Raw genomic sequence first — 27,344 nt, 5'->3', positions numbered from 1 at the left:
ATTTAACTTTTTTAATCTTTTAGTCTGTTTTTCATTATGCCAGGTTTTCTGACAGGTTGCAGTTCATTCCTGCGACCTATACTCCGGAGCGATTTATACGTGAAGAAAAAGAAAGAGGGCGAGAGAGAGACGGAGCGAGAGGGAGAGAGAAGGACAGAGCGAGAGAGAGAGCGCGTGCACGCCCGCTCGAGCGGGACCGTTGCTACATGTCGGGGAGGTGGGACCGAACAACTGACTAGTCGTGCCCTCCACACGCGGACAGTTTGAAAAAAAGCTTCACGGATGGGAGGAGGAAATGGCAACCTGTATTCACTGGAACTTACTCGGAGCGAAAGTTTGAGCTAAGAGTCCAGCGGCATGCTACGCGCTGTAGCTTCTTGCTAGCTAGCCCGCTAGCCTACAACCATAATGTGAGTTCCAAACAAATCTTCCTCCCACCAATTCACTATTTAAACATCATGCACAACATATACACGGCTAAACTTGTGACTCATGACGATGACTGACTGACTATTGTTAAAGTAGACAATATTAAGTATTGTACTCTTTACGTGTTCAATTAACTGAATGGTGAGATCCTGGTGAAGAAGTCCCTTTGCAAAGGTATCAAAAGCTTTTGATGACAACAATTGAACTCTCAAGCGGTTTGTTCATAATTGTGTGTCCGGCTCCCCGTCACATCATCATTTATTAAAAAGTGGGAGAATAGAAGTCTCCGCCCATCAGCCCACAGCACACTTGGTTACAACTCAGTGAATACAAGAGAATCTGTTCCCATGGGTATAAATCAGATTAGAGAAAAACAATAATAATAAGCCTGACTCCCTTCCGACCGGCAGAGACCGGCCCCAGACAAAAAAACTCCCTAAAGATATCAAATGGAACAAACCCGTTGCCCTTCTCATGAAAGTAACACAGATAAGAATACAATTCTATTCATTGAGCCATACTGAGTTAACATAATTATACCTACATCTACACAGCTATAACTAAATACAAAATGGTTAAAATATAAAGTAAAACAGTAAAAATGTTAACAAAGTTAACACTATCTATCTATCCATCTATCCATCCATCTCTATCTAACTGTGAGGTGTGGTTGTTTTCAGTGACAGTTCGAAAAGAGCATGTGGGCTTCAATCAATCAACCAATCAATCAATCAATCAATCAATAGCCTACATGCTTTTTAATTACATTAGGATTTTTGCTATTTGTAGGCTGCCCGGGTCCCTCTCACCCGCAAATAGCAGCACATTGTATAGAATATATATTGTGGTGATATTTACTTGTATTTTGTCTTCATGAGCATACTCAATATTGGAGTAATCCAAAAGAAATCCAGTTACATTACTATAATATAATGGTACTTGGATTACGTTACTAACTAAATGTTTTAGCAGGTAACTTGTCACTGTAATGGATTACATTTTTAAAAATAACCCTCCCAACCCTGGCAGTGACATGAGTGCTACTCTAGTTGAATGAATTTTAAGACTTACCAAGACTGTTGCTGCTGTTACTGTCTGAGGAGCTGTTGCTGACATCAGTAAGAGAGACAGCGTCTGGCTTCACTGTCTGAATGTCACGGTTAATGGCTGGAGTGGAGGATAAAGATGTGGACGGGGAAATTAAAGAGGACGCTTTTGTTGCAGAGCTAGAAGAGGAGGAGACTTTAGATGACGACGGCGAGGAGATTTTGGTCCAAGCAGCCTTAGACAACAATCCTAAAGGCTTTCCCACGGCTGGTGAGTCTGGTGTGTCCGCCACCATTGTGAGGACTGCATGCCCTCCTTGGTCCTCTCCAAGCACCTGCTTAAGCCAGGCAGCTGAGTCTCTGCTTGGCAGGTCTTCCCCCTTTGTGTCTGCCAGTCTATCTTCAGCGCCATTTCTTCTCATGATTGCACTTTCTGAGAGGACCTCGCCGTCTCCTTCAGCAGACACTCTACTCCACCCTGATCTTTTGGACTTTTGGCGTGGGTCAGTCCCTTCCGTTACATCTTTTTCTTGAGTCCCCCAGGTGGTTAAGCTGGGCACAGTGGGATCCAATAGCAAGACAGACTTAAGTCTTAAGTCATGATGGTCAGCCTCATCTGCAAGAAACACGCAAATGAGGGACTATTAGTTTTTACTGTAAAACAAAAAAACATTGATGACAGAAATATGACCACTAAAGTGTGAGTAAATGATTGCGATTGAAGTTTTCTTTGAGTCATAACTTTGAAAATAACTTTTTAGTGTGATTTTCTTCGGGAATCTCAAAAGCACACACAAACACAATTAGGCAATACATGTGGATAACCTATTTTCTCTCCACTGCCTAATACACACATTCATGTCAAATTGCTGTGAAGCTTCAAAAGTGCAACTCTGGAAAAAATTGTCATAATAATATCGAAACTAGGTCGCTTAGCTTTTGGAGGATAAAGCATAGGGAATTAATTTAGATGTTCCTGAGTGAATGTATTATGCTGATGCAATAACACACACACACACACACACACTTAATTGCCTACAGTAGATAGCCTACTAATCTGATATATTGTGATGTTCTTGCTGAATTCCTTTTCCTCGAAGATACAGAAGCACTCAGACTGCGGTAGTGTTTCAAAAAAAAAAAAAAAAATGGTGTCGCTTTCAACCTACCGACGAAGCAAGCCCATCCTTTGATGTGAGACAATACAGATTTACAGTAACAATATTCTCAAAATGTTTTTATTTTTTCATTGGCATTATCAGTACAATGCACAAGATTGTGATTGGACTTGATAAACTGAGGTGTGTGAGAGGGGTCGACCAAAGTAGAAGATTTGTATTCAGAGTAGCTTGTGCAGTCTGCCAACAGATGCAGCAGATAGTGCTGCAGTAGAAAAGGGGAGGAAAAAAAAGCTTTCTTCTATGATCTACTTTTGTTGCTATACAATCCCAGATTTAATGTATGTAAATATTTTCTTTTGTCAGAATCTTTGTAGTGCTGTTTGAAGTTTGTCCGACATAATCCAACCATATGAAACAACATAACAATGATTGGCTTCCCCTCCCCACTGTCTTGTGTGCTCCTGTTTGCGAGTGTGTCTCCCCTCACCTGCACCTTGTTATCGCTGATTACCTCATATTTGACCTCATGTCTCATTTGGTCTGCTTGCCATTTTGTCAGATTCCAGCATTGCTTGTTTTATTCCAAAGTGAGCTTTAACCTTATTTCGATTTTTGGCAATATTGTCTCACGTTTTCGATAGTTCTTCCCATGCAAACAATGTACCGAAGTGTCTTTGTTTATAATTGATTTGTGCCTTGCATCATGCCGTTACTGACGTTCAAATGCAGCCCAACTGACGAAACAGCGCGAAACACCTGGACAAGAAATAAGTGGCTGAGGGAGCAGATTGGAAGACACAAGGTGTTTACAAGCACAGGTGAATACAATAACCTAACGAGAGACACGTAGAACACAAGGAAAACATGACAATCAACAAAAACACAGATCGTGACAGCAAGTCAGCCAACGACAAAACAATGAATGAATGATGGGATGAAATAATGATGAATGGGAAATCTGTATATATACACCATATGCAGGAATGTTAGCAGTGTTTTCTCCCCCAACAGTTCACCAACTGCTCTGGCTGAGAGTAACATATGCGGCCCCAGAATCAACCTGTGACAAAACGCTAGGAAAGGAGAACCTCCACTGAGAACAAATATGGACAGGATGGATGATTTCACAGATGGATGAGTTGTAAATCCAAGTTAAGTGTCAAGCCTGACCTGCTTTGTTTATTGGACACTACATACGGGGGATAAAATATCGCTAAGGGATTGTGTCATAATGTAATCTGGTTCAATGTGCATGCATTCGCATTATGTTTTTATATACTTGCCGTGTTTTTATATACTTGTCGTGTAAACCCATGCATTTACACCACCTACCAATGTAAAAATGTTATAATGTGACAATTGACTCCTATTCACATTTTTTTCTTCTTTGTTTTTTAATGAATAATTTGTCCATCAAGAAGAGTAAACAGACTACTGTAGCTGCATAATCTGTGTCCTGTCCATCATGCATGATTTTATATATATATATATATATATATATATATATATATATATATAATAGGGGTGTTAAGAAATCGATTCGGCAATATATCGCGATATTTACAGAGCACAATTCTCGTATTGATTCAATATGCAGCCGAATAGATTTTTAAAGATCAATTTTTGATGGAAATATTCAAAATCTCTTAATTAGAGTTAGGGTTCACACTTTAAGCATGGAAGAATGTTATATTAATGGAACATTAAGCCTTAAAATTTGATTTGTTTGTTTGCTAAATACGGTGGACCACAGTTATAAGCCTGAAGTGCATTTTCATACAAATCTTACAGTGTACAAGTTTATTGATTAGTATTTTCTAAATTTGAGTAAAAAAAATAATAATAATAAAAGAATCACAATAATTGACTTATAGATTCATTGATTTGTATTGGGGATTTATCGGTATCGAATCGAATCGTGACCTATGAATCGTGATACAGATCGAATCGCCAGCTACTAGGCAATTCACACCCCTAATATATATATATATATATATATATATATGCTTAAAATTGAAAATAAGGGATTTTATAGTTCACATTAAGTCTGATATCAATCAGACCAACAAGCAGTATGACCTTCTGTTCGAAGTTTGACCTTATATACTCAAATATTGTATCTCCCATATTAAATTTGTAATGTAATGATATTTTCAAGCAATGGATCTTCCTTTCATACCTGAGGACTTGCATTACTACCACAAAAGGCAATAACTCAAACTCTATGCTGTACGGTACATTTACTGTACTTTTTTTTTTTTTTTTTAAGTATGGCCATTGTGCAGTGCAATCATGTTTTACCAACATCACTATTGCACAAAATAAAATCAGTCATGTTGGTGAAACATGATTTTAATGTGTGCAACCAATGTCCAACCAATGTTTTTTTTTTCTCTCACGTGTATAACTAGTCAAAGGTGTTCCATCCATGCATCTTTCTTTATTTATTTATTTATTTATTCCTTTCTTCAAATGTAGCATCTTCTCACAAACATTCTGTATTCTAATTGAGTGTCCAGCAGCATTAATTTCCTTGGACTGCAATGCAGGGCCCATTAAAGACCAAAGAACTCCACATATATCTTTGCATAATTAGATATGTCTCTGTATCTGTGAAATCTCTTTGTAAGGCAGAACTGAGGCTAATGTGAAATACTCTCAATGCATGCAGTCTCTTTGACACCAGAATTGTAGCCACTGGGAAACCAAGAAACTGAGATTCAAATAATCTCTGTTAATGTGTTATTAACAGGACCATTGCTGCAATTATTGTATTTGAGTCAGTTCTCCTGTTTCAAGTAAATCACAAAATAGTTAATAAGACATTTTAGGAGAAAGGAATCATCAATCAGTAGAAAGCACATTATACAAACTTAAACCAAACCATGATACCTAACAATAAACCTTTTGAAAAGATGATTATGCTTTATATCAAGTTATGTTGGTAATATTTTCTAGGGGTGTGCCAAAAAAATCTATTCTCATAAGAATCGGGATTCTCATTTAGTACGATTCAGAATTGATTTTAAATGTCCCAAAATCATTTAATTATTCATTATTTTATACTGTCTTGCCTTTGTCTGTGTGTGCCTTTATTTGGAGCGCTGTTCATGTTGTACCCGATTTGGCCACTGAGGGGCAGTGTGGTTCCACGCGGCCTAATACACTATTAAGTTGTAGCCACATTAGAGAGTAGAAGGAAAAAGTCACAATCACGTTATTCCAATAAAAGTTTTGGGTTTTTTTGGGCGTAGAGTCGTTCTTTTGAGTGATAAAAGTGGTGCGAGTAGCGCACTAATTAGCATTAGGGTGTCAGACTGGACTAGATCATTACAATTCCTTGCACATCTATAGATTGAATTAAAAATCATTGTCAATCAAATCCTTTTGAATCAAAAACCGTGCATAATCGAAAATCGATTCTGAATCGAATCGCAGACCCACATTCAAAGATTCCTACAGCAGCTTACATCATTGTGAGTGAAACAACAATAATGAAAAATAATAACTCACATGTTTTGGATACAGTTATTTTTGGGGAAATTTTAATAGATTGTGCAATGTACCTAATGTTGGTGCTAGGGAGTACCGTCTCGTAAATGTTAAAAAAGAGGGATAAACGATTCAAACACAAAGAATACTGTTGGTAAGGAGATCCAATTGCAGCCATGCTGTAATTAAGATAAACACACAAACAGACAAGCTTACACAGTCATGTGACTTGCTTAGGGGCACTCAGTTGGTCAGCCTGTCTCGCAGCCTAAGCACAATGCAGACACACACACAGGCACACGCTTAATTTGGCACATGTGCTCCCAACACACAGATATAAACACAGAGGCGCCAGCAGACGTTCACTGAGGAAGATGACTACCCTGGCACAGAATTCTCGGCCACTCACAAACAAAATAAGACGGACAAAAAATATACGTATTCACACGCTACACTCTAGTCACACCAAATTATGATTAGACAAAATGATTCTACAGTCACATGCAAATACATCGCTACAGTCATCAATGCACTGACGACAACAGCACTGAAATAGCACTAATAATACAACAAAAGGTGGATGGCTCGGATGGATAGTATCTAAAGGCCAACTTAAATTCTCTAGGAGGTCCTCGAGGTCTGGAACCTGCAGGTATTTAGATGTTTCCGCCTACCAGCACACCTGATACTAAAGATCTAAGGAATCAAGTGTGCGAGTGGGTGGAAACATCTAAAACCTGCAGGACTCCGGACCTCGAGGACCGGAATCGGTGAACCTTACTGTTTACGCTCACAAGCCTCCACCAAGGCTGAACTATTAAGAAAAGTGAAAACAACTCTACATTAGTAGACTTTCCTGTTCTACTTTCTTCAACTTATACAACCTTATGGCATTTTCCTGTTTGCAGTGAAGACAAGATAGTCCAGTATAAGCTGCTGAAAATCTACAGGCAATGTTAACTGATGTGGGACACAACGCTCCACTACACAATGTGGGAATTGAATGTTTTAGTTTGAATTTTGTTTGCTGTAACCCCTAGTGCGTATTCTCTCTGTGTATTCAGCAGACGGTGTATTTATTCTCTCATGCTTATATGAAATTGATTTTTGTTTTTTTACTGATGTTGCAGGAGAAAATGAGAGCTATAAAAGTCAATTGATTCACTTTGTTATTCAGTGTTCTCATCGGCTCCTCAAAAACAATTCTTAGTCTCTAAATAATATGGAGAAAGGCCGCATTGTGTTTTGTACTGTTTAGTATCTAAACAACGATTCACAGGATTACAGTCATGTGATTGTATTTTTGTACTCTGTTTTGTTTTCCTTATGTGATAATGTAATGGAATTACTAAAATGCAGATGAGGTTCATAATTAAGGATCAGTTTTTTGCAGCCATCCCTTCAGCATTACAGACCAACACGAAACCAAATTTTCCATTTCTGACAGGTCATTCCACAATCACACTGGAGTCTACGTGTTAATACAGCACTTTGCATGATTAAGGATTATGAATTTGATCAATTGAATCCCTTCCAATCCACTTGATTTGCTGTAAAACATAAATGCACGTTTAAAAAACGGAATTATTTGAATTAGATAAACGTTCTAAATTGCTAATTTATGAATTGAGATCAAATAATGATAATATTAATTAGTAATTACATCCGCTTAATTTAGCATGTCATGTACTGTCAGGCTTGGGGAGTAACGGAATACCTGTACCGCCGTTACGTAATCAGATCAAAAAAAATATGTAACTGTATTCTGTTACAGTTACAGGAAAAAACATGTAATCGGATTATTGTTGATGATATTTATTTTTATTTTGTCTTCATGAGCATACTCAATATTGGAGTAATCCAAAAGTAATCCAGTTACATTACTTTAATATTATGGTACTTGGATTACGTTACTCACTACTTTTTTAGCAGGTAACTTGTAACTGTAACGGATTACATTTTAAAAGTAACCCTCCCAACCCTGTGTACTGTACACTTAAAATTCAAGTTGGCATAACTTAGCTTGATAACTTAATTTTTCTCAAAATTGACTTAATTTTAAGACTATTTGAATATTCCCACAATGCCTTTCACCATGTTCAAGCTGTAAATATCAGTTTTATGCTATAATAGTTTTCCCCGTGGTCTACCACTGATGCTTGTATGTTCCCTCCCAATCCATCACATTTTTTTTCTTTTTCTGGAGAGCTCAGTATTGTTCATTCGGTAATTTGTCATCATCATTGCTCTCTCTTTTTTTATATATATATATTTTTTATATATATTTGTATTTTGTATGTGGGTGAGAATGTGTACGTGTATGTGCATGTGCGTGTGTGCGTGCGTGTGATTGTGTATTCATTAGTTCACCTAAAATCTATTTTAAAAATCCCATACCGTTCACCTAAACCAAACACTTCAGAATCCAGCCAGAGTCGTGAGGCCGTCAGGAGACCCGAGGAAGGACCAAAGAAAAGAAAGGAAAGTGAAATCCAGCACCGACCAGACACCACCCACCGGGCCACCAACCAGAGTCCTTCACCAACCCCAGAAACATCTAAATTCCGACAAATCAGGGAGACCTCAAGAGACCAAAGGAGAGACTGAGGAAAGGAAGGAAGGACAGACGAAGCAGAGTGAGATCCACAGACACCAGCCTCCGCCGATTAAATGACCTGTGGAAGAAGCAGATTGTGTCTGAGTTTCGATAGATGCTGGTGTGGTGGATCTGGCATGCATGAAAATCTCCAGCAAAGAGGGGAGCCGCCGACCCCTGCCAGGACAGAGCAAGCGCAACACCTCAAGGCCCCCCAGGTCACGGCAGCGCCAAGGGACGACCCCCGGGCCCCGCCAAGGCCACCGGCCGTTGAGCAAACCCGGGAGCAGGAGCGCCCCCCACCCCAACACGGCCCGCGCCCCCAACCCAACGCAGCAGGACGGGGCACTGCAGGCCCGCCAGGCACCCCACCGGTCCACAGCCCCCGCTCCCCCCACGACCCCTCTGCCCCCCATACACCCCAACCCAGCCCCAGGCCCCCAAACCCCCAGATTTCCCATTGGATTTAGATCAGGTCCCTTTTTGTACGTCTCTACATTGAGAAAAACTTGGGATAGCAGATCTTTGTAGATTTTAATTTTCACCCTAGAGGGTGACCAGTAGGATATAAATTATTTTGTTTTTGTTTCCTTCCGGTACGTAAGACTTCTACAGTAGTTAAAACTAACATCATGTCTCAGCATGGTCTCAATAGTATCACTGAATATTTCTTAGTGCCCTCAGTGGCTATAAAACGAAAAGTGCATTCGCGTCCAGCTAACAACCCTGCAATAACCTTCAAGATAAAGAATTTGTGAACAAAACATGCAGCATAAACAAAAATGTACTTTCATTATAGTGGACTATTGCATATAATTGAATGAACCAGGTAAACAATCAGGATGAATAAAATGAATACATGACAGAAAAACTCAATAAAAATACTCATGGGTAAATTGCTGTAATAAAAACTCAGATGGATTACTTTATCATTTCCGAAGAGGAGCCTGGAAAATTAATTGCATATTTAATTGCAATCACAATATTCAGGGGAGAAAAATATGATTGAACTGTTTTCCAAAATCATTCAGCCCTAGTGGCTTGTCTGAAGGTCGGATAACATTTTGATACAAACATACCAAAAAAAGAAGCAATTAAAATCTGTATTGGTAAGAGGGATGGAACTTTGTTTGATAGATATCGTTTTTTATGTATACATGTTCTGTTCATTTAAAAAAAAAAAAGAGTTGCTAAAGACGGAGCTATTTTTGAAGGAGATCTGGCAGCAATAATTATGATAGAAAGCAGCGCCTTCTGGCTTTCACCTCTCGTTTCCCAGTGAATTGCTTCTATCTCCATGACAAGTAAACTGCAGGAACAAAATGCGTTAGAAGCGGTGACCTTTTTCCGTTTAGCTGGCAATTCCCTACAATTGGAGCTTCTCCAGCGAGTGAATTGATGAATGCCTTAGGAAGACGTATGCGGTCTAATTGGCAGCATTCCGTTGGGCCGAGATCTCCCTGCCTGTTTCCCAACTAATTGCCGTTGTTTTCCAGTTGTCTAATTCGGCTGGAGCATTCTTCTTAAAAGCCAAGCTGTCTTTCATGTTGATGCTGCGCAAGTGCTCCTGCCAGCTTTCTGAGATTTGGGCAGAAGAAGATGAAGTGTTGTTCCTTTGCAAAACATCACCGAATAACCCAGAGGTCAAAGTGATAAAAGAGGGAAAATAGATGGCTATGAAGTGATGGCAAGAGGCACTAGTCTGCTTCCTAACTACTGTCAAAATGCCCTTGAGCAAGGCATTGACTGAAATGTGCATGTAGCGCTTCTCCCGATCTAATTAGTACAACCGTATACCATACACTGTGGCATTTTCGCCATTGAGACAGAAAACAACGCCGCAGAGAAATCAATGTATTCAAGTTAGGCAGCTTTAGCGGGTGGCAACATAAGATGGCCGCCGGTGGCTTCACTAAGCGTCAGTGTTAATCCATTCATATATAAATTCATGGTGTTGACACGTCTTCCAGTGCTTGTTAGGATAAACTTCCGCCGCCAAAGTGTGACGTTACTCACGAAGAATACGTCACAGCAAATGAAGGCCGATGTAGCTTGTATCTCACTGAGCGGTGAATGCTTGCGAATGTAGCGAAATTTAGGGTTTTCATCAGGATTTGTAAAATGTTCACAGATAGTTTTTACTTTTCACAAAACCATTTTGAACATATTCAGACAATTTTGACTGTCTGCGAAGATATTTTGAAACCTTGTATGTACCCTGACGAAACCCAAAATTCGCATGCATTTGTCGCTCAGTGAGATACAGGGAACTTTGCATTTATGGATTTATTTAAATTCCCACTTTATAAAAGAAAATGATGCCGATACCGGGAACTCCCTACGCTTTTTATTTTTAAAAATCTAAAAGATTTTTTAAAATTTAATTAAAATTTTGAAGATAAATTCTTCTATCTATAATTCTATCTAATAAATTAAATAAATGTATAAGATTTTTAAAAATTAAAAATATATATTTTTTAAATTAATAAATTATGTTGCAATTTGGGAAACCTTTATCTCCAGTAGAAATTGACTGAGTTTTTAATTTAGCATAACACATGCTGATGACTCCCTGCAATTTTTGTTAGAATTTTTAAACAAAGCTGTCAATTCTTTGTATGTTTGTACTAAAAACGAATATCGGCTTGAAATGTTGGTTATCGGTCTCCTTGACTACTAATAATCGGCATCTGTATCGGCCTTGAAAAAAACATATCAGTCTATCACTACTTGCAAAGCTATGGGTGGATGGATTAAGAGCTCCTCATCTATGAAATCATATTTCCCACCAATATGTCAGATTTTGAGTAAAGCTCTGCAGTCTAATTCTGACAAAATGCTAATTCTGGAATGGCACATGTCAAACAGAATTGCAAAACTATGATTTGCTTGCCCCAAAATAAGACTCGGCGCCTTAAGGAGTGCTCTGCTTTGCAGTGTGCATCACACAAATGCCGTTTGTTTGATTTATATGATTGCAATTTCTTCTGTGGTTAAGGTGAAATGGAGTACCACTCGCTGTGGCAGTTGAAGTAGTGCCTTGTTTTGGGAGCACAGATCTGTCACTTGAATGCCGTTTTCTTGTTACCTGACATCAAAGTTGCAAAGTAACAAAACAGTCCTTCACTTTCACCTCATAATTGGAGTATGCGTTGATTTTGGCAACAGTGTCCTGTGATTGACTGGCGACCAGCATAAGGTGCGGTCTGCTCTGCCTCTTACTGGTAGAGAAATGTTTGTCAAGTTTTGTATAGCAGTAAATTAACTTTGAGGTTAGTGTTGACAATCTGCTGCTCAGATTTAATTATAACTGTTTGATTTTAGTTATAACTGTTTAGATTTAGTCATAACTGCTTTAATTTCCTCAGTAAAGCTTGATGAGTGTAATAATGTGATGAAACGTTTGAAGATTCTTCCTTCCTTTTCCCACGTAATTAGCCATCTGTTTTGGGGGAGAAAATGTGTTAAAAAGGATTCCTTTGTAAAGTTGTGTTTGCTGAGGGGGTGACAGGTTGTCTGACCTACTGTATTTCCACATCAATAGGCCATCTGTCAATGTGTATTGAGTACTGTCTGTCTTGCTTGCGAGAGGGGCGGGGCTTAAGGGCAGCAAAGGAGGAAGAGGAAGGGGAGGGTTTTTTGGGGGGCTGCTATGCTGAAACTATAAGAACAACTACAAGTGGGAGGGGCGACACACACACAAGGGGAACGACAGCGTTTTGACTGTAACTTGTCTGTGTCCAGAAATGTCTGTAAAATAAATCCTTCGAAGGACCTGTTCACCGATCTCCAGTCTGATTTTACGAACACGCGGAAAACATAAGGATCGTTTTGTAACATTAGCAACCAAAATGGTGCCGTGTTTATCAAAAGTATTACTTTGATTTTACTCCCGGTCAGGGTCGCAGTAGTGCTGGAACGTATCCTAGTTGACAAACTGCAAACGGTTGGAGTGGCCTTGTAAGGGAAAATGGGACAATGGCAGGCGTTTCATCATGAAGCCTTAAAAGATTCAATTGTAAGTATAAAACACACACTCTTTTAGAACTGGCATCTATTGGGTTGACAAAGATGCCTCAGGCTCAAATTGAGTCTGAAATCACTATGTGTGAGATATCACAAATCTCTAGGGTTCAACTTCACACCCTGGTCCCAACATTGCTAAATTAACACATTGGTCATTGGCTTTTTTTTATGTGTTCCATTTAAAATCACTCAGACTGACACGGGAGCATGATTACAAGGAATTGTTCAAACATCCGCATGATTTTAAATGAAATTGATTTCGGGATGGCAAAACTGCTGCAGGATGCGTCATGTGACACCACACAATCCAATGAGTGAGCTGCATGCACGTGATTGGCCTTGAGCTCTTGATGTGGCTTTGTGCCCTTATTGCGTCCCCCGCTGGTGGCACGGCACTCCCGTGAGCAGGTGTGCCAGCGGGTTTTAGAGGCAGGTAGCCACAGCGGCGTTCCTTTTGCGACTGAGGCTTTAATCTGATAGCGACGGGCTCTGATCACTGCCTCCTTGCAATGAAGATGAAGATGGAAAGATTTACCAAAAGCACGTCTCTGCAGGATTGAAAACTTTCCTAAAGAGAATGAAGACTACTCTAATGAGCTGCTACCTCTTATGTAACCAGCGCCACGCACTCAGGAGTAGTGCTACCACTATCGATTATTTTTAGAATCGATTAATCGGATTCATTTAAATTTTTAATTGAAGTGCATTACAGAAGCGTTTTAATCTTAATAATATTAATAATTGAATTAGAAAATAGTGGGGCTGGGGTCAAGGGTTGATGTTTTATTATGTTACCAGTTTGGTCGTTGTTTTCCAAAGTTAAAAAAACAGATGTTTGCAAATGTCTTATTTTGATTAAACACAGAAGATAATCAGTCTTCTTTTATGAAGGACTATAGAAATCAGTGAACAATTACTGTTAATATGAGGAAATCAGAGGATTTGGCCAATTTTAAATTAACCCTATGAGGCTCAAATTAAACTTTAATAACAGGAAAAATCTGATATTTGGGGGGAATTATCATATGGGGTAGTAATATACAATTCAGATGAATTTTTTGGGAGGTGAAACCTTCACATACAACGCATTCTGGGATGTTGCAAATTTACAACATTGGCCCGGTGTGGTAAAAACGCTGAAGACCAAATATGGTATGAACACGAACTATATTTGCATAGCAGGTTTCAAAACAATGTTACCAAATGATTTACAGTGGAGAATAACAACAAAAACAACTTGGCGAGTAAAAATTTTGATAAGTTACAAACGTAGGAACAAAATTACAATAATAACAATAACTTTTGATCCCCTTGCATCAAACTATAATACCAATAATGCTACACCGACATCTCAAATCCTAATTGACTGAATGTCACTTCTTCGTGTGGTAATCCAAGAAACAATTTTGCATTTCAGGCAGGCCATTTGCGTTTTAGTCAGTCTGCATTGTCCATGTTTATCAACATGAATGGGAAAATAATAGAATCAGTCTAGTCCAGGGGTGGGCACACTCGGTCCTCGACAGCCGGAGCCCCGCAGGTTTTGTATGTTTCCCTTCTCCATCAGCTGATATATAATCAGCTCATCAGCAAGCTCTGCATGAGCCTGATAACGATCCTGTTGATTGCAATCAGCTGCATCGGAGCAGGGAAACATCCAAAACCTGCAGGACTCCGGCCCTCGAGGACAGAGTTTGCCCACTACTGATCTCGTCTGATGTCTGACATCTAGTCTGGTTGTGATTATTATTACTATTATTACTTTTGATCAAATCTGCCTCTGATTTGAAATTATTTCAGTTTTCCTAGGATATATTATCAACGACACCTCAAAGTCAATGTGGATAAGCAATTAGTTGTTTCAAATTTGCAACACCTGCCTGGAGACAGTTTTTTAAAAAATGGCTCGAAACGATTACTCGATTATTAAAATATTACTTGCCGATGAATCGATTAATTTTGACAACTCTACTCACGAGAGCTCAACATCACCACCAAAGACTTCATCGTCAATCTGGCCCAACCAGATTTTTATAATCCCCCTCTGCAGATCACAATCTGATCAAATTCTGACTCTCAGGTTACAGTTCTCGTTCTCACCAGATTCGCCATGGTTATTTATTGATTTCAATTCTCAGGATACAGAGGTCAGATCCAGCGAGGTTGAGTTTGGCTGACCCCAAGCAGAAGAATGACCTTTCGTCAATGAAAGCAATGCAGACAGGACATAACAAGAAATATAAGTTGTGGTGTGGAATTTGATTGACTTAATTGCCACTAACGGAATGATTTGATATGATTTTGAAATCATTTTGGCTGTCATTTCAGCATAATCTATTCATAATTGTGTTGATCTGCAGGCTGGGCGTTTTTCATGACCCATATTGCCCCAGTTTGGAAGGCGCTTAGACTTATCTGCTACTTACATGCACTGAATTTGCAGGATAATGACCAAAATCCAAGGATGAGGTCAAACTCAGATGAGCGGCTTCTATACTCGGACGGCCATGTGACGAACACACACGCGCAAAAACAAACCTATCTGAAATACACGTCGCTGTGTTAATATGAATGTAAGATTAAAGCAAATATAAAAGACGGCGCAGCAGTGCAGCAGCTGTTAACTGATGACAACACATGTTCTTAATGAGCTTCTACCGTATATATTTGGATGCATAAGTTATTTTTAGCGCCTGTTTTATTTGTCTCATTAGTTGTTCTTCACAGTTCATTATGTTCAAAAATAAAAAAAATTGTATATTTTGTGGCTTTCTGAAAACAACGTATCCTTATATTGGTGAATGACCACATGAATAAATTTTGTTTCAAATTGTATTAACAGACAAGCATTCTAGCTCGGTTGCAAGGATTAACTGGTCGATAAAACATCGCATAAAATACATAAGTTTATTGTTTAAAACTGTATTGGGTGTATGAACCGTAAAATTGACTATTACTGCATTGTACAAAAAGCTGTTATTAAACATGAATTGAATGAATTCATTCAGTCTGCAGACTGAATGAATATAGCTTAAGCATTCCATTTTATAAGGCTTAATACCAATATTAAAAATATCAATTAAAATCGTGTCACATTTTGAGGCAGGCTTATTGTGAAAAATAACAATAACAGAATTAAAACCATATTTACCATTTGGAAAGTTACAAGTCTCATGAATATTTGAGACAGCACTTAATGTTATCCTTTTTTACATAAAAAAAAATTCCTGGAAGATTGTTTCTATGAGGAGCCATTATAAAAGTTTTTCTTATTCCTGCAAGCTCTCTTTTCTGAGTCAATAAGTTCGAATGAGGATTCCAACGTGGGCGTGTTTGACCTTGCAGACGTGAACTTTGAAGGAAGACTGAACATTGTTCCCCTCGACAGAGTTTTACTAAGAGAAAATTTGACTTTAAATGAATTTCCCATGGGCAGCACCGTAGCCTAGTGGTTCGGACTTTAAATCTTGGTTACAGCCATTCTTTGTGGAATTTAGGATTTCCATGCTCTTGTTTTTGTTTGTTGCTGGTATTCCATTCCGCATTTGAGGTTGAGTGAAGATTCAAAACTGTGAGTGTAAATGCTTGCCCTGCAGTGGGCTGATGACCAGTCCCGGTTGTACCCCAAATGTTTTGTCTACATGTCATCTAAAAAATACCAGATGCATTTCCGTATATAAATGTTTAAGGTCATTATATTGGGCATTTCCAAATGCTTCTTCCTAAAACAATGTAACAAATCAGTGTTTCTCAAAGTTGAAAGATAATAATGGCAGTTTAAAAACAATACAAAAAAAAGATTACTGGGAGGGGTTAAATATTGGCTGAAATGGAACCAAACAAACGTTTTGGTTTAGAAGAGCCCTCAACAGTTACAACCATCTCTGTAACTAAAAATGTATCATACTATTCACAGTCAGGGTTTCATCAAATAAAATGCACACTTATCCAGAAGTCGAAGTAAAAAAGCAACATTTGTGCTTATCTTAATTCACTGGATAATCGATTATTTGCCATTGCTTTGCTTATAGTGACTAATGACTATCTCATGTGCTGACTTGCATTTGCCAGCTAGCAGCTTATCAGCGCCGACCGTATGACGATTGATGGCCCATTCATTCACACGATATCTGAAATGCACAATGACACAGAAATCTCTTCATTCTTCCTCAATACTAAACGCTGCTTGTGTTTTGAATGCGTTGAGGAAGGTTTTGGATATGTGTGCGTTTTATTTCATGAAACTATGACTGTGGATGGTTTGATTTAAAAAAAAAAAAAAAACGACTACTCAGCCATGTTGTTTGTGTGAAATTAATGATATTCTAAAGACAGATTCTCATCAACTTCATATTCAGACATGACTCCTGACCGTCCCTGGCTACCACGTGCAGAATCTCTGCCAGATTGGTTCTGTTTGCTGTCTCCCTGGGCATCTTCCCTGTATGCCATATGGCTAGTACTGATTAGCAATAAAATTACTACTACTACTTTATGGGAGGGAGGCTAAAGTCACATCTAAAAGCCAAAACAACCACAGCCAAAAATATGCAAATCAATTTGGGTCAATAAATACAACCATAGTCCTGCTCACTGTTGAGCCTCTGGGCCACTGAGTGCTTATCAGCAGTCGCGGCAATTGATGCGTAAAGGGACAGACTAGCATGTTTATGCAAGAAAACAAAAATCCAGTACACAGACACACACACACACACATCTGCCATTCCAAGGCCACACAGACTGTGAGTGTGTTCTGGAAGGTGGTGAGCAGCTGCAGCAATACAGTACATGGCGAGCTGAAGGAGATGAGGCCATGCAGCTCTAAATCCTTTTCTCCTCCAGTCACCCTCAAAAGAGGCCAAGACTGATTCCATTTTCATTTTGGGCTCTGGCGTCCCTTTCACTCCCTCCTCTCGGACGCCGCAGTCGAATAAAATACCCCATGCCCATCGTTGGTGTGTTTGGACGCCGAAGCAACCACCCGTGGGAAAAAAAAGCAAGTCGTCAACATCCAGCAAATATTGCTGAAGGATTGCATTTGCCAGAGGTCCCGACATTTGACATTTCAAATATGTTGTCACGCAGCACAAACGGCATGCTCAGTTAGCTCTTTCATGTTTAGTTTATTTATAGCCATAAATAAGGATATTGCAAAATGTCCTCAAACCTGAGGATTTACTGCAGTTACACATGGAGTCCAAAAATAGTAGTTCCCATCTCAATTGCGCATAAGCGCCGATAGATGCTGTAGAAATGTAATCATCTGCTCATCCATCTTAAGAACATTAGTGCCAATGAAAAATAAGAAAACATTTCATTTTACGCTATTTTTGATGCATGATAGGATCATTTTTTTCCTCAGCCGTCACAAAATTTTGCGTGTATAAATGGAACAAAGAAACATTAAAAAATACATTTGAAGGAAAACTTCAAACAAAATATCCTTTCACAGCAGCCGATGGTGAAAAAGGGTGAACGAGTTCCCCCCGGACAAAACATTTCTGAGAGCAATCACATAAAAAGCAAAAACTGCACCTTTGAATGATGAAAACAAAAGAAAAAACGTGTTAGTTAATCATTAAAAGTGAGTGATGAATTATGCTGATGAGGATGATCTAGTGGCAGTTGCCAAGCAAGTGACCCGCTTGAGGTAAATCAAATTGCATTGCACAGCTGTCTTTCACCGCTGTGGTGCAGTCTCAGCGTCATTAAAAGGCACAGAGGGTACTCTCCTCATCTGCTGTCCGTGTCACAGTTACTAATAGCTTCTTTAAAGGTTTTATCGTAATGTTGTCCTAAAACATTTGTCCAATTAGTCCTCCATCTGCTTTGAAAATTGATTTCAACCTGCTGAGCCCAATTTGATTTTCTGACCTTGAAAAATCTTTCAAGTCGAAAAAGCAACTTCACTTGGAAACTCGCAAGCCAGCAGTCAAGGACTGCGCAAAAAATATATATATATTTTTTTCAAACTGCTGCCCCAAATGCATACTTAGTAGTTCCAGATATATTCTGCCGCGACTTGCTTTCCGTTTATATCGCTGTAGCTTTTATTGTCCATCTTGAGTGCATTTTACCTACATTATATCAGTAATATTAATCACTTCCTATAATAGGGGTCTGCAACCTGCGGCTCTGGAGCCACACATGGCTCTTTAGTCCTTCTCCTGTGGCCCCCTGTAGAGCTCTAAAAAAAAAAAATTTTTTTAAACATATTTATTTGTATTTTTTTGTAGTTAAAATAGTCTTTAAATGAATTAATGATTAAATAAAAAATTAATAATTAAATATTTAAAAAAATGTCAGAGTTCAAATTTTTAAGAGTCAAATAAATAAAAAAATGTAAATGTCCCAAAAGTGATTATTAAAGTAGCACTAAGGAACTTTTCAACCTTAATGATATATTTTCATAACTCTTCTGATGAAACATCGACCTTAAACTAGTTGAATGCTACCATTACCATGGCCTGAGGGGATCTGTATCATTTTTACTGGCACTAAGCAACTTTGAAGAGGATGGTAGGAACACTGCCAGACAAAAAACTACAAATGTGCCGACTGCTTTATGGCATACGTCAAAAGAGACCCTGGATGAAAGGACAGTCAATGATAAACATTGGCCCGGATTTCACTCGCTGGAGTGAACTAAAAAAAATATATATTCAAATTCAAAGTCCTCCCGCGACGTCGTCAATCGTGTCATTTATTTCATATCTCCCGCGAATCTGCGTCAGCCATAATTGCTCGAATAAAATTCCAGGAAATGCTACGAGGCCCACGTCACCCTCTCGTGTATATTCTGATGCATGTCATCAGCTAAGAGACCAAGAATTGGTCAAAACAAAACAAAACGACTGATCCGCTCTCCCGGCTTTAAAGGGACAAGAGCGTTTGCGCGCTCCCGGCCTTAATGGGCTAAATGTCCAAAAATAAGGAAGGAAAGCAGAACATTACAATAAAATGTCCATGACATTTCCAAATATGTCAGAGAATTGAATATATAAAATAAAAAAAAAGCAGAAAAGACAACATTCAAAAAGTAACCATAGAATGTCCAAAAACAAAAGGCGAAAGGCAGAAAATTACCATAAAGTGTTTTGGGAATTGCCAAAAAGTCCGAATTGTTTCATTTTTTTAAAAAAGCAGAAAAGAAAACTTGCAAAAAGTAACTACAAAGGGACCAAAAACAAATAAGAAATCCCAAAAAATTGCCATAAAATGTCCACAAAATTGCCCAAAATTTTAGAAAATTGATAGCAAAAAAGGCAGGAAAAAATGCCTAAAAATAGCCACAAAACGTCTCCAAAAAAAGGAAGAAGAGAGGCTGAAAATTACTATAAGATGAACCTAAAATTTTCCCCAAAAATTCTGAAATTTGACAGAAAGGCAGAAAGGTCTAAAAATGTATGAAAAATGAAAAAAAATCTAAAAATGCAAGAGAAAAGTAAAAAAAAAAATAAAATAAACAATCTCAAAGTATTGGATGCTGCATATTTTGTTGTTATGGTGCCGCTCTAATTAGCACTTAGGCCTTCAGTACATTAGACTAACACCAACACACCGTTTCGTTCATCACAATGTTCAAATGTTTTGCAGCTCCAGACAGATTTGTTATTATTTATTTGGCCTAAAATGGCTCATTTGACAGCAAATGTTGCTGACCCCTGTCCTATAACCTGATGCAGGTCGTAATAACAAACATAACAACATAACACCTTTCCTGCATGCATACTGCATGTATAATCCAATGTCTCCATCATGCAGCTAAACACCTGCACACTTCTGCATGTGGGCCGAGATGCTGCGAATTCCCTGCAGACTCGCACTACACGCATGCATTGCATGACTCTAAAATGACTCCATAGTGCGTGCACGTGCGCACACGGGTAGGTCTTTGAACAAGGCGAGTGCCATCCCAGTGCTTCTCACATGAGACTGCAGGAATCCTAATTAACCTTCCCCAAACACATTAATGAGGAAACATGAAACCTCAAAACAGCCCCCACAGATAAGAAGGAAAACAAAGTGCGGCTAATTAGGATCACAAAATCAGTTTATCCAAGAAAGCTCCAATCTGTATGATTGTAAATGAGCCCTGCCTTGCATGATCTCATTTATCTACAAGTGAGAGGAATTGGTTTGATCTGATTACCTTTTACTTTACTTTCTTTTCTTTCTCTTTTTTTTTGAGTTAACAAACACACAACCCCAGGATATCAACTTTAGAGTGCTCATGGCACAATTATTTTTTTGTCAATTATTTGTGGATGTTTTCATATATTCCGTAAATGGAAACATATCAGCTGTGTATCCGTTGAAATGTATTTGCCAAGAATTGGACACAGACATTAAACCTGCACCTGCAGCTCCAATCCAGCCTCTAAAAAGATATTTTTGGTCTGTGCGGCCCACACAAAGACAACTCGACGGATACTGAGAGTGTCATCATCACAGCCTCCTTGCACAACCTCAAGCTGCTTCCCTCTTTCTGCCTGGCAACAGAGGAAAAAATAACAGCGCTGGCCGTTCATCACTTTAGCTTAACCGCAGGCATAAACAAGAATCCGAATATTTCATTAACTGCACACTTTCCTGGGAAAACTGACAAAACAATGAGATTGATTTTTGACCTAAAAACAAATCTCATTCTATTTGGCAGAACATGTCCTTGTCAAGGGAGGTAGTAATTTATTCATAGCTCGAGGTTACAATATTCTGTAGATTTTTTTTTGTCAAGTTGCTCTTTTATATAATCAGCCCACATTGACTGGCTTTCTTTTCTCTTTTTTTTCCCCCTCCCTCTCTCATCAGTTTGAGGAAGAGTATGACGAACCCCAGCGGGGTGCATAATCACGGCAGCACAGATCTGAACAAACTGCAGCTGCTGTACGGAGAGAAGTGGAATGAGTAACGGCTGCTGTAATGCAGGGAGCATGTGCAAGGTGCTGATGCGGTGCTTCAGCCACCTCTCTGGGAGCACATGAGCGGTGGTGGCCTTGGACTCATTCCATGCGGCCATCGTTTTACATGGAAGAGCATGCAGAAAATGTAGTATTGGGCTTTTATCGTGATAATGATTGTTATTATCCACTCCACTGCCCACTATTTACTTTGCCAATAATCAGCAAGTAATTAATCAGTTCTGTTGTTTGCCAAGTATGTTCCAGTAAGAAGATAAGTCACGCCCTTGCTGAAAGTGCCGTAAAGAGTTAGTAACCATTATGATGTCATTGTTGGTCACCAATCTGCTTATTCATTCATGTGTTCATCTGTTGATGCATTTTCAATTCCGTTATGATCACCTCCAGAAACACACATATTGCTTTGAACAAAGACAAACAAACAATATTGGATGAGTTGTATTTTTTTTTTAATTGGGTAATAATAATCATCATAAATAAATAAATAAAAGTTTCATTAAAAATATTGATTCAACAATTTTATTTTCAAAAACAAACACGTGAAAGAGGCCTGGACAAAAATGATGGTAAGGTACCCATAAATTAATATTAAGCTTTAATAAAACATGGCGCAGTGAAAATTACAAACATTATTTGATTGCAGTAATTGTTTTATGACTTTGTTTTCAAAAATAATTTTGATTTTCATTAACTTTTGTCTATGTGTGTATATATTGTTATATCACATGACTCTATTATATGTTTATTATGAAAAGGTTATTTCATTTGTCAATGATGGCTCCAGGCATTATGTCACATAAAGTGTGGCATTAAGACCCAAACACGGACAAGAAACCTTGAAGAAAACACTTGAAACACGCATTCTGACAAAAGTGCCATTCAGTCATTCTCGCTAGGGCAACACACAATTCTATAAGACAGAAAAAAAACACTATATGATAAAATAAGAGTGGCTCGACAAACTACGAGAGACGCATATAGGCACGTAGCAACTGACCACATGATCACATTATCATCATATGGGACATAGTCACTGCATAAGCATCTGACAACATCAACATCATAACACAATGACCCCATGACCCAACCCAAAACAAACATGATATGTTAACATGCTATTTGTTAATATACTACGGTTGGGGTGTTTGCATTTGTCGCCATTTTGAGCCCTAGGCTGAATTTGCACACAGTCCCACCCGGCTTTCCACTATCCCCTTTCATACAGTCACCATTTTGCCTCTCAAGCTGGAAATCCTGTCCCCTTTCATATAGTCCACCGACACTGGAAAAATATGGCAGCTGGTTGATTTGGCAGCATTCGCTATTTACTTTTCTAGTTATATATCTTTCGGTGATTATGCTACCGTATATAACACAGCAAAATAATACTAATAAAAACTTCTAGACACGGGATATATTGGACTTGGCCAAGAAAGTATGTCCTCAAAGTGGGGCAAAGTCATTGAGTGCCGACTTGCCAAGCTATTGAGGAATCGCCATCTTCATAAATCTGAGGTTTCCACATGTATCAGTGGTTTATAACTTTTGAACTGAGTGTTCATGTTTGACTGAGGTTGACACACTTACAAAATAGTCAATTGATCATGTCCACACCAAAGTCAAAGATCTGTTTGCATACCAATGTTGCTTAAAAATGGGGGAGGTTGGTTGCGGGAGGGGGATTCCAACTGAAAATGTAATTCTATAAAGTAGTGCATAAAAACAACAAAGGTACTGTAAGCACTTCATCCCCAAATTCAAGATAAGACAAGATAATTCGTTTTAGTTAAATAAATGGATTTCCAACAAAGGCCAAAATACAGTGAATTGAGGGAAAAGTCAAAAGGTCAACATGAGTAAAATGATTGTGAAGTTAATCCTGAACCACAATCACTTCAATATCAAACACACACAAAAACACTTAAAAGGGAACCAATCTGGAAAAAAAAGCTGAAATGCGCTTGAATCACCACTTTTGTCCCACGCTGTTGTCTTTTTTCTGAATGAAATGTGATGACATCCAAACCACAAATGTCCGCTGAGTGCAGAATCGAATACATCAGAATCCTGTTACACCACCTGCGCCACAAGTTAGACCTGGTTTTAGGAAGTCTAAAATCGAGTCTACTTTTTGTCACCAAATTTTCAAATGCATCTGGGGTGCGCCAGCTCGTTCCACTGAAACGCTCAGCGTAAACCTGACTTGCCCCAACACTAAAATGATTATATGCCGTGCGCACGGGCCCTTGTCAACCAAAATAGGGCCCTTCGTGTTTCGTGCGTGCCGATATGTGTCACTGTTTAGACCTCAAACTGCAGCAACCCTGCAATCACGTCAATATGATCAACCTTAGTCGGCAACTGAATGGGGCTGCGTCTTCGTTGCTTCCTAACGTTTTCTGACTGCAGGCATCACAAGAATCATTTGCTCATAGCAGACTTCAAACATTTGATCAGAGGAAAGGAAAGCCGCTCAGAGAGGAGCCAGACTAACTAGTCTGCCGCTAGCACTTGCAATTATTATTTTTAATCCCACGGTGCGTCATATCAGATGCCTTACTTCCTGAGCTCCAAATCTTTCTATAAAAGGACCCTGTTGTACCGTCCGACTTGTCCTTTGGCCTTATCGAGGATAATCTATGCTAAAAGAAGTACAGTTGCACCACGACAGTTTAATGCCCTGAGAAAGTATAATTATGGAGTTCAACCTACGATATGTGATGACATCACTTGAGATCTCTACACATCTCACTTTGGATTTTTTTTTGGGACCGCAGAAGATTAGCAGCTAATGAGGACTGTCGAGTGACTAATGGAATTTATAATAACATTCTACTAGACCGAAACTGAAGTTAACTAAAAGCCCACAGTACCTACTGTAAGTTATTATGTTAGTAGGTGAGTTTATGGCTGTACATTTAAGGGATGAGTTGGCCACAGATGCTCAGCATAATCATCCGCAATAAATCAACAATTATACAAGAAGAGGAAAGAAATGTATGAATACACATAGTACAGGGTGACAAAAAAAAACGGAACTTTTTAATAATCCAATAAAACCAAGTGTGATGGAAGAAAAATATTTGATTCATAGTAATTGAAAGCTTAAAACATGCCATTTACAATCAAACAATGATGGAATTCCAGCTATCCCAGCTGAGATTTTGCAGCGGTTAATGAGGAATTTCAACAGCAGATTTCAATGCATTCGTAAAGGAGGGAGTCATTTAAGAAAAGAAAAGAAAAAAAAGTTCCATCATTGTTTGATTGTAAATGGCATGTTTGAAGGTTTCAATTACTATGAATAAAACATGTTTATTCCATCACTCTTGGTTTTATAAAGTTCACGTTTTTTGGTGTCACCCTGTATTATCAGCAGCAGTTAAACTATCTTCAGAAGTGTGCACCTCTGAGAACATTCAAATGTTGCCTGGTCAAACAACAGGTAAAAGGTTGAATGATTGTGACACTTTGACTTTGAAATACATTTTTCATTTCCTGTGGGAAAACAAATATGAACAAATCCAAGATCACCCAGCATTCTTGAAATAATCAGCGTATTCTATAAATATTGTCTAAAAGGGTGTAATAGCTTTAAGGAGCTAAAGTGTGTGTTTTTTTTAATATTTTAACAGTAATCCTCAAACATAAATTTAAGGAAAAAGCAGAAGAGGACAGTTTGCATCCTAATGTCCTTATTTGGCTTAATTTGTTCTCTTTTGGGGGGATGTGATGGCAGAATTTAACTGTATATTTTCTGTTTGGCATTCTTATGCACAAATCTTAAGCGTGTTTTCATGCAAAATGGATATCTAAGTAAAATTGTGTGAGCATCTGGGGGATGACACACAGGCCGGCTTTAAGTTCCTCTCAATCGAGCACACGCGCGCGCACAAGCAAACTGTCAGCAAGTTGACTGTGCGCAATCAAAGGCAGACAAGACTAACAAATAAAAACCCGTTCATAACCTCTCTCTGTTTCGTTTAACAAATCAGTCCGTCCTCAGATGCGATAGGAGCAACACTTCCGAGTCACAACGCAAGCTGCATCAGACCTCACAAAATTATTCAACGCGCTTACAACTTTGATGAGGTCAAATCTCTCTCTGGTCACAAACGGGCGGACGACACCATGAAAGTGAATCACGGGAACTGCAGTCAAAATGATTTGTGCTTGCAATGTAATGAGAACGTGCAAGCTGATTAATCACACCATGAATCATGTTTTTTAAGTATTATTAAAAGAAATGTCAATATAAGCAGAAAGGCTACAAACGTTTACTGCCATTTGAGGCCGACACGGTGTTGAGGGATATAAAAAGAAAACAAACATTCTGGCGACTGCTCCTGGTGATTTGGAAACAATCCCATGAACAAAGTATAAGATGCACAATTGTGAAGTGAGTTGAAAATGGGTACATAAATTGGCGTTTATCAGCTGGAGGTTCGATTAAAACCCAACAGAGTTGCTTGATGTCCAAAATGTGTGTTCCAGCACCAGACTCGTGTACTCTTGTTATTACAACCGCTGACTGACAAATGGAAACACGCAGTGAGACCACTACAGACTGCAGATCTGTTCCCATGGTAACTCAGACCAAAAGATCTCAGCTATTGACGGTTCTCGGAGATCTCTTAAAAACTATGAAAGACAACGTACATGCGCAGTGTATGAGCCAGCCAGGCACAAATACGCTCATACACTTAAAGCCATACTCCTCCGAACAAGACCTGTAAATGTTGAATGTTATGTAACAAGGTGATCAAATCAAACCTTTAGCCACACCATCTTGCTTTCAGCAGTAGGATATAAAAGAGAATATGTTAAGAGCAAGTGGGCGGTTTTCTCAAATTGAACTGGGATGGCTTGCCAAGTGGAGCTTTTTGCAAAATGATTGCCAAGCTTCTGACTTTTCTGTACTCATTTAGGAATCTATTCATAACACGATCCGCTTTCTTTATGCTCCTCAAATGTAAACTGCGTTTTGGTACGTACCGGAACCCGGGCGGAAACTTGTGATTCGAATCGCGTTCCTAAATCTGTCTGAATCAGGATGTCACGTGACAGTTGCCTTTTTGCGTTCCATTACGTCTCCAAACGTCACATTGTTCCAGCAAGTGCCTCTTCTAAAATGAAATAAAATCCGACCATTGCACTATATTATAATGTCTTAAATCTGAAATAAATCCAACCTAAGTATACTTCATATGTAAAATTGCCCTGATGATGGTTGGTTTAGTGGTAACGCACCAGCACAATTGGCTGAGAAAAAGGTCTGTTGTCCAGGTAACCCAGGTTCAATTCCCGCTAAGGGTGTCATGTTTTTGCAGGTCATTCTTTTTCCTCTTTAATACTTTCTGTCAAAACTTGATACCTTGTCGCAAAAAAAAAAAAAAAAAGCTTGTTGAAATGTAGTTTTTGATTAACTGTGATAGCACTGGGGGTTTCATCAAAGCATTGAAGTCATGTTGAGACGCAAAATTAAAAACAAACCAAGTAACAGCAACAAAAAGCTCATTTGTACTTCTACACTTATTTTAACTTATTCAGTTTTTGTTTCCCATGAGATTATTTCTCTCTCTTATGGCGTCCATTACAATTATAGCCCGATTGCCAGTTGTGTAAATTAGGTGATGACAGACAGCCAATGATTAATTTCCTTACTGGGGAGCTGGCCACACTGATCTACTGTTTGATTGTAATATTTCACACT

At 38.7% G+C, this 27,344-nt stretch overlaps 1 protein-coding gene across 5 annotated transcripts in view; it reads right to left on the bottom strand.

Moving 5' to 3' along the window:
• Positions 1 to 27,344, bottom strand: part of kiaa1549la (KIAA1549-like a) — a 90,220-nt gene that overhangs the window by 60,206 nt on the left and 2,670 nt on the right. For all 5 annotated transcript variants that reach the window (XM_086073836.1, XM_086073838.1, XM_086073837.1 and 2 more), the window contains exon 2: positions 1,501 to 2,091. In XM_086073836.1, coding sequence (XP_085929962.1) covers positions 1,501 to 2,091 — 591 coding nt within the window. The remainder of the gene's footprint in view (positions 1 to 1,500; positions 2,092 to 27,344) is intronic.

This window comes from Leptonotus elevatus, chromosome 4, assembly GCF_054856555.1.
Source record: "Leptonotus elevatus isolate MCC_2025b chromosome 4, RoL_Lele_1.0, whole genome shotgun sequence".
Taxonomy (NCBI): Eukaryota; Metazoa; Chordata; class Actinopteri; order Syngnathiformes; family Syngnathidae; genus Leptonotus; species Leptonotus elevatus.
Note: the sequence above shows the minus strand (reverse complement) of the source record. Positions and strands in the feature narration are given on the sequence as shown.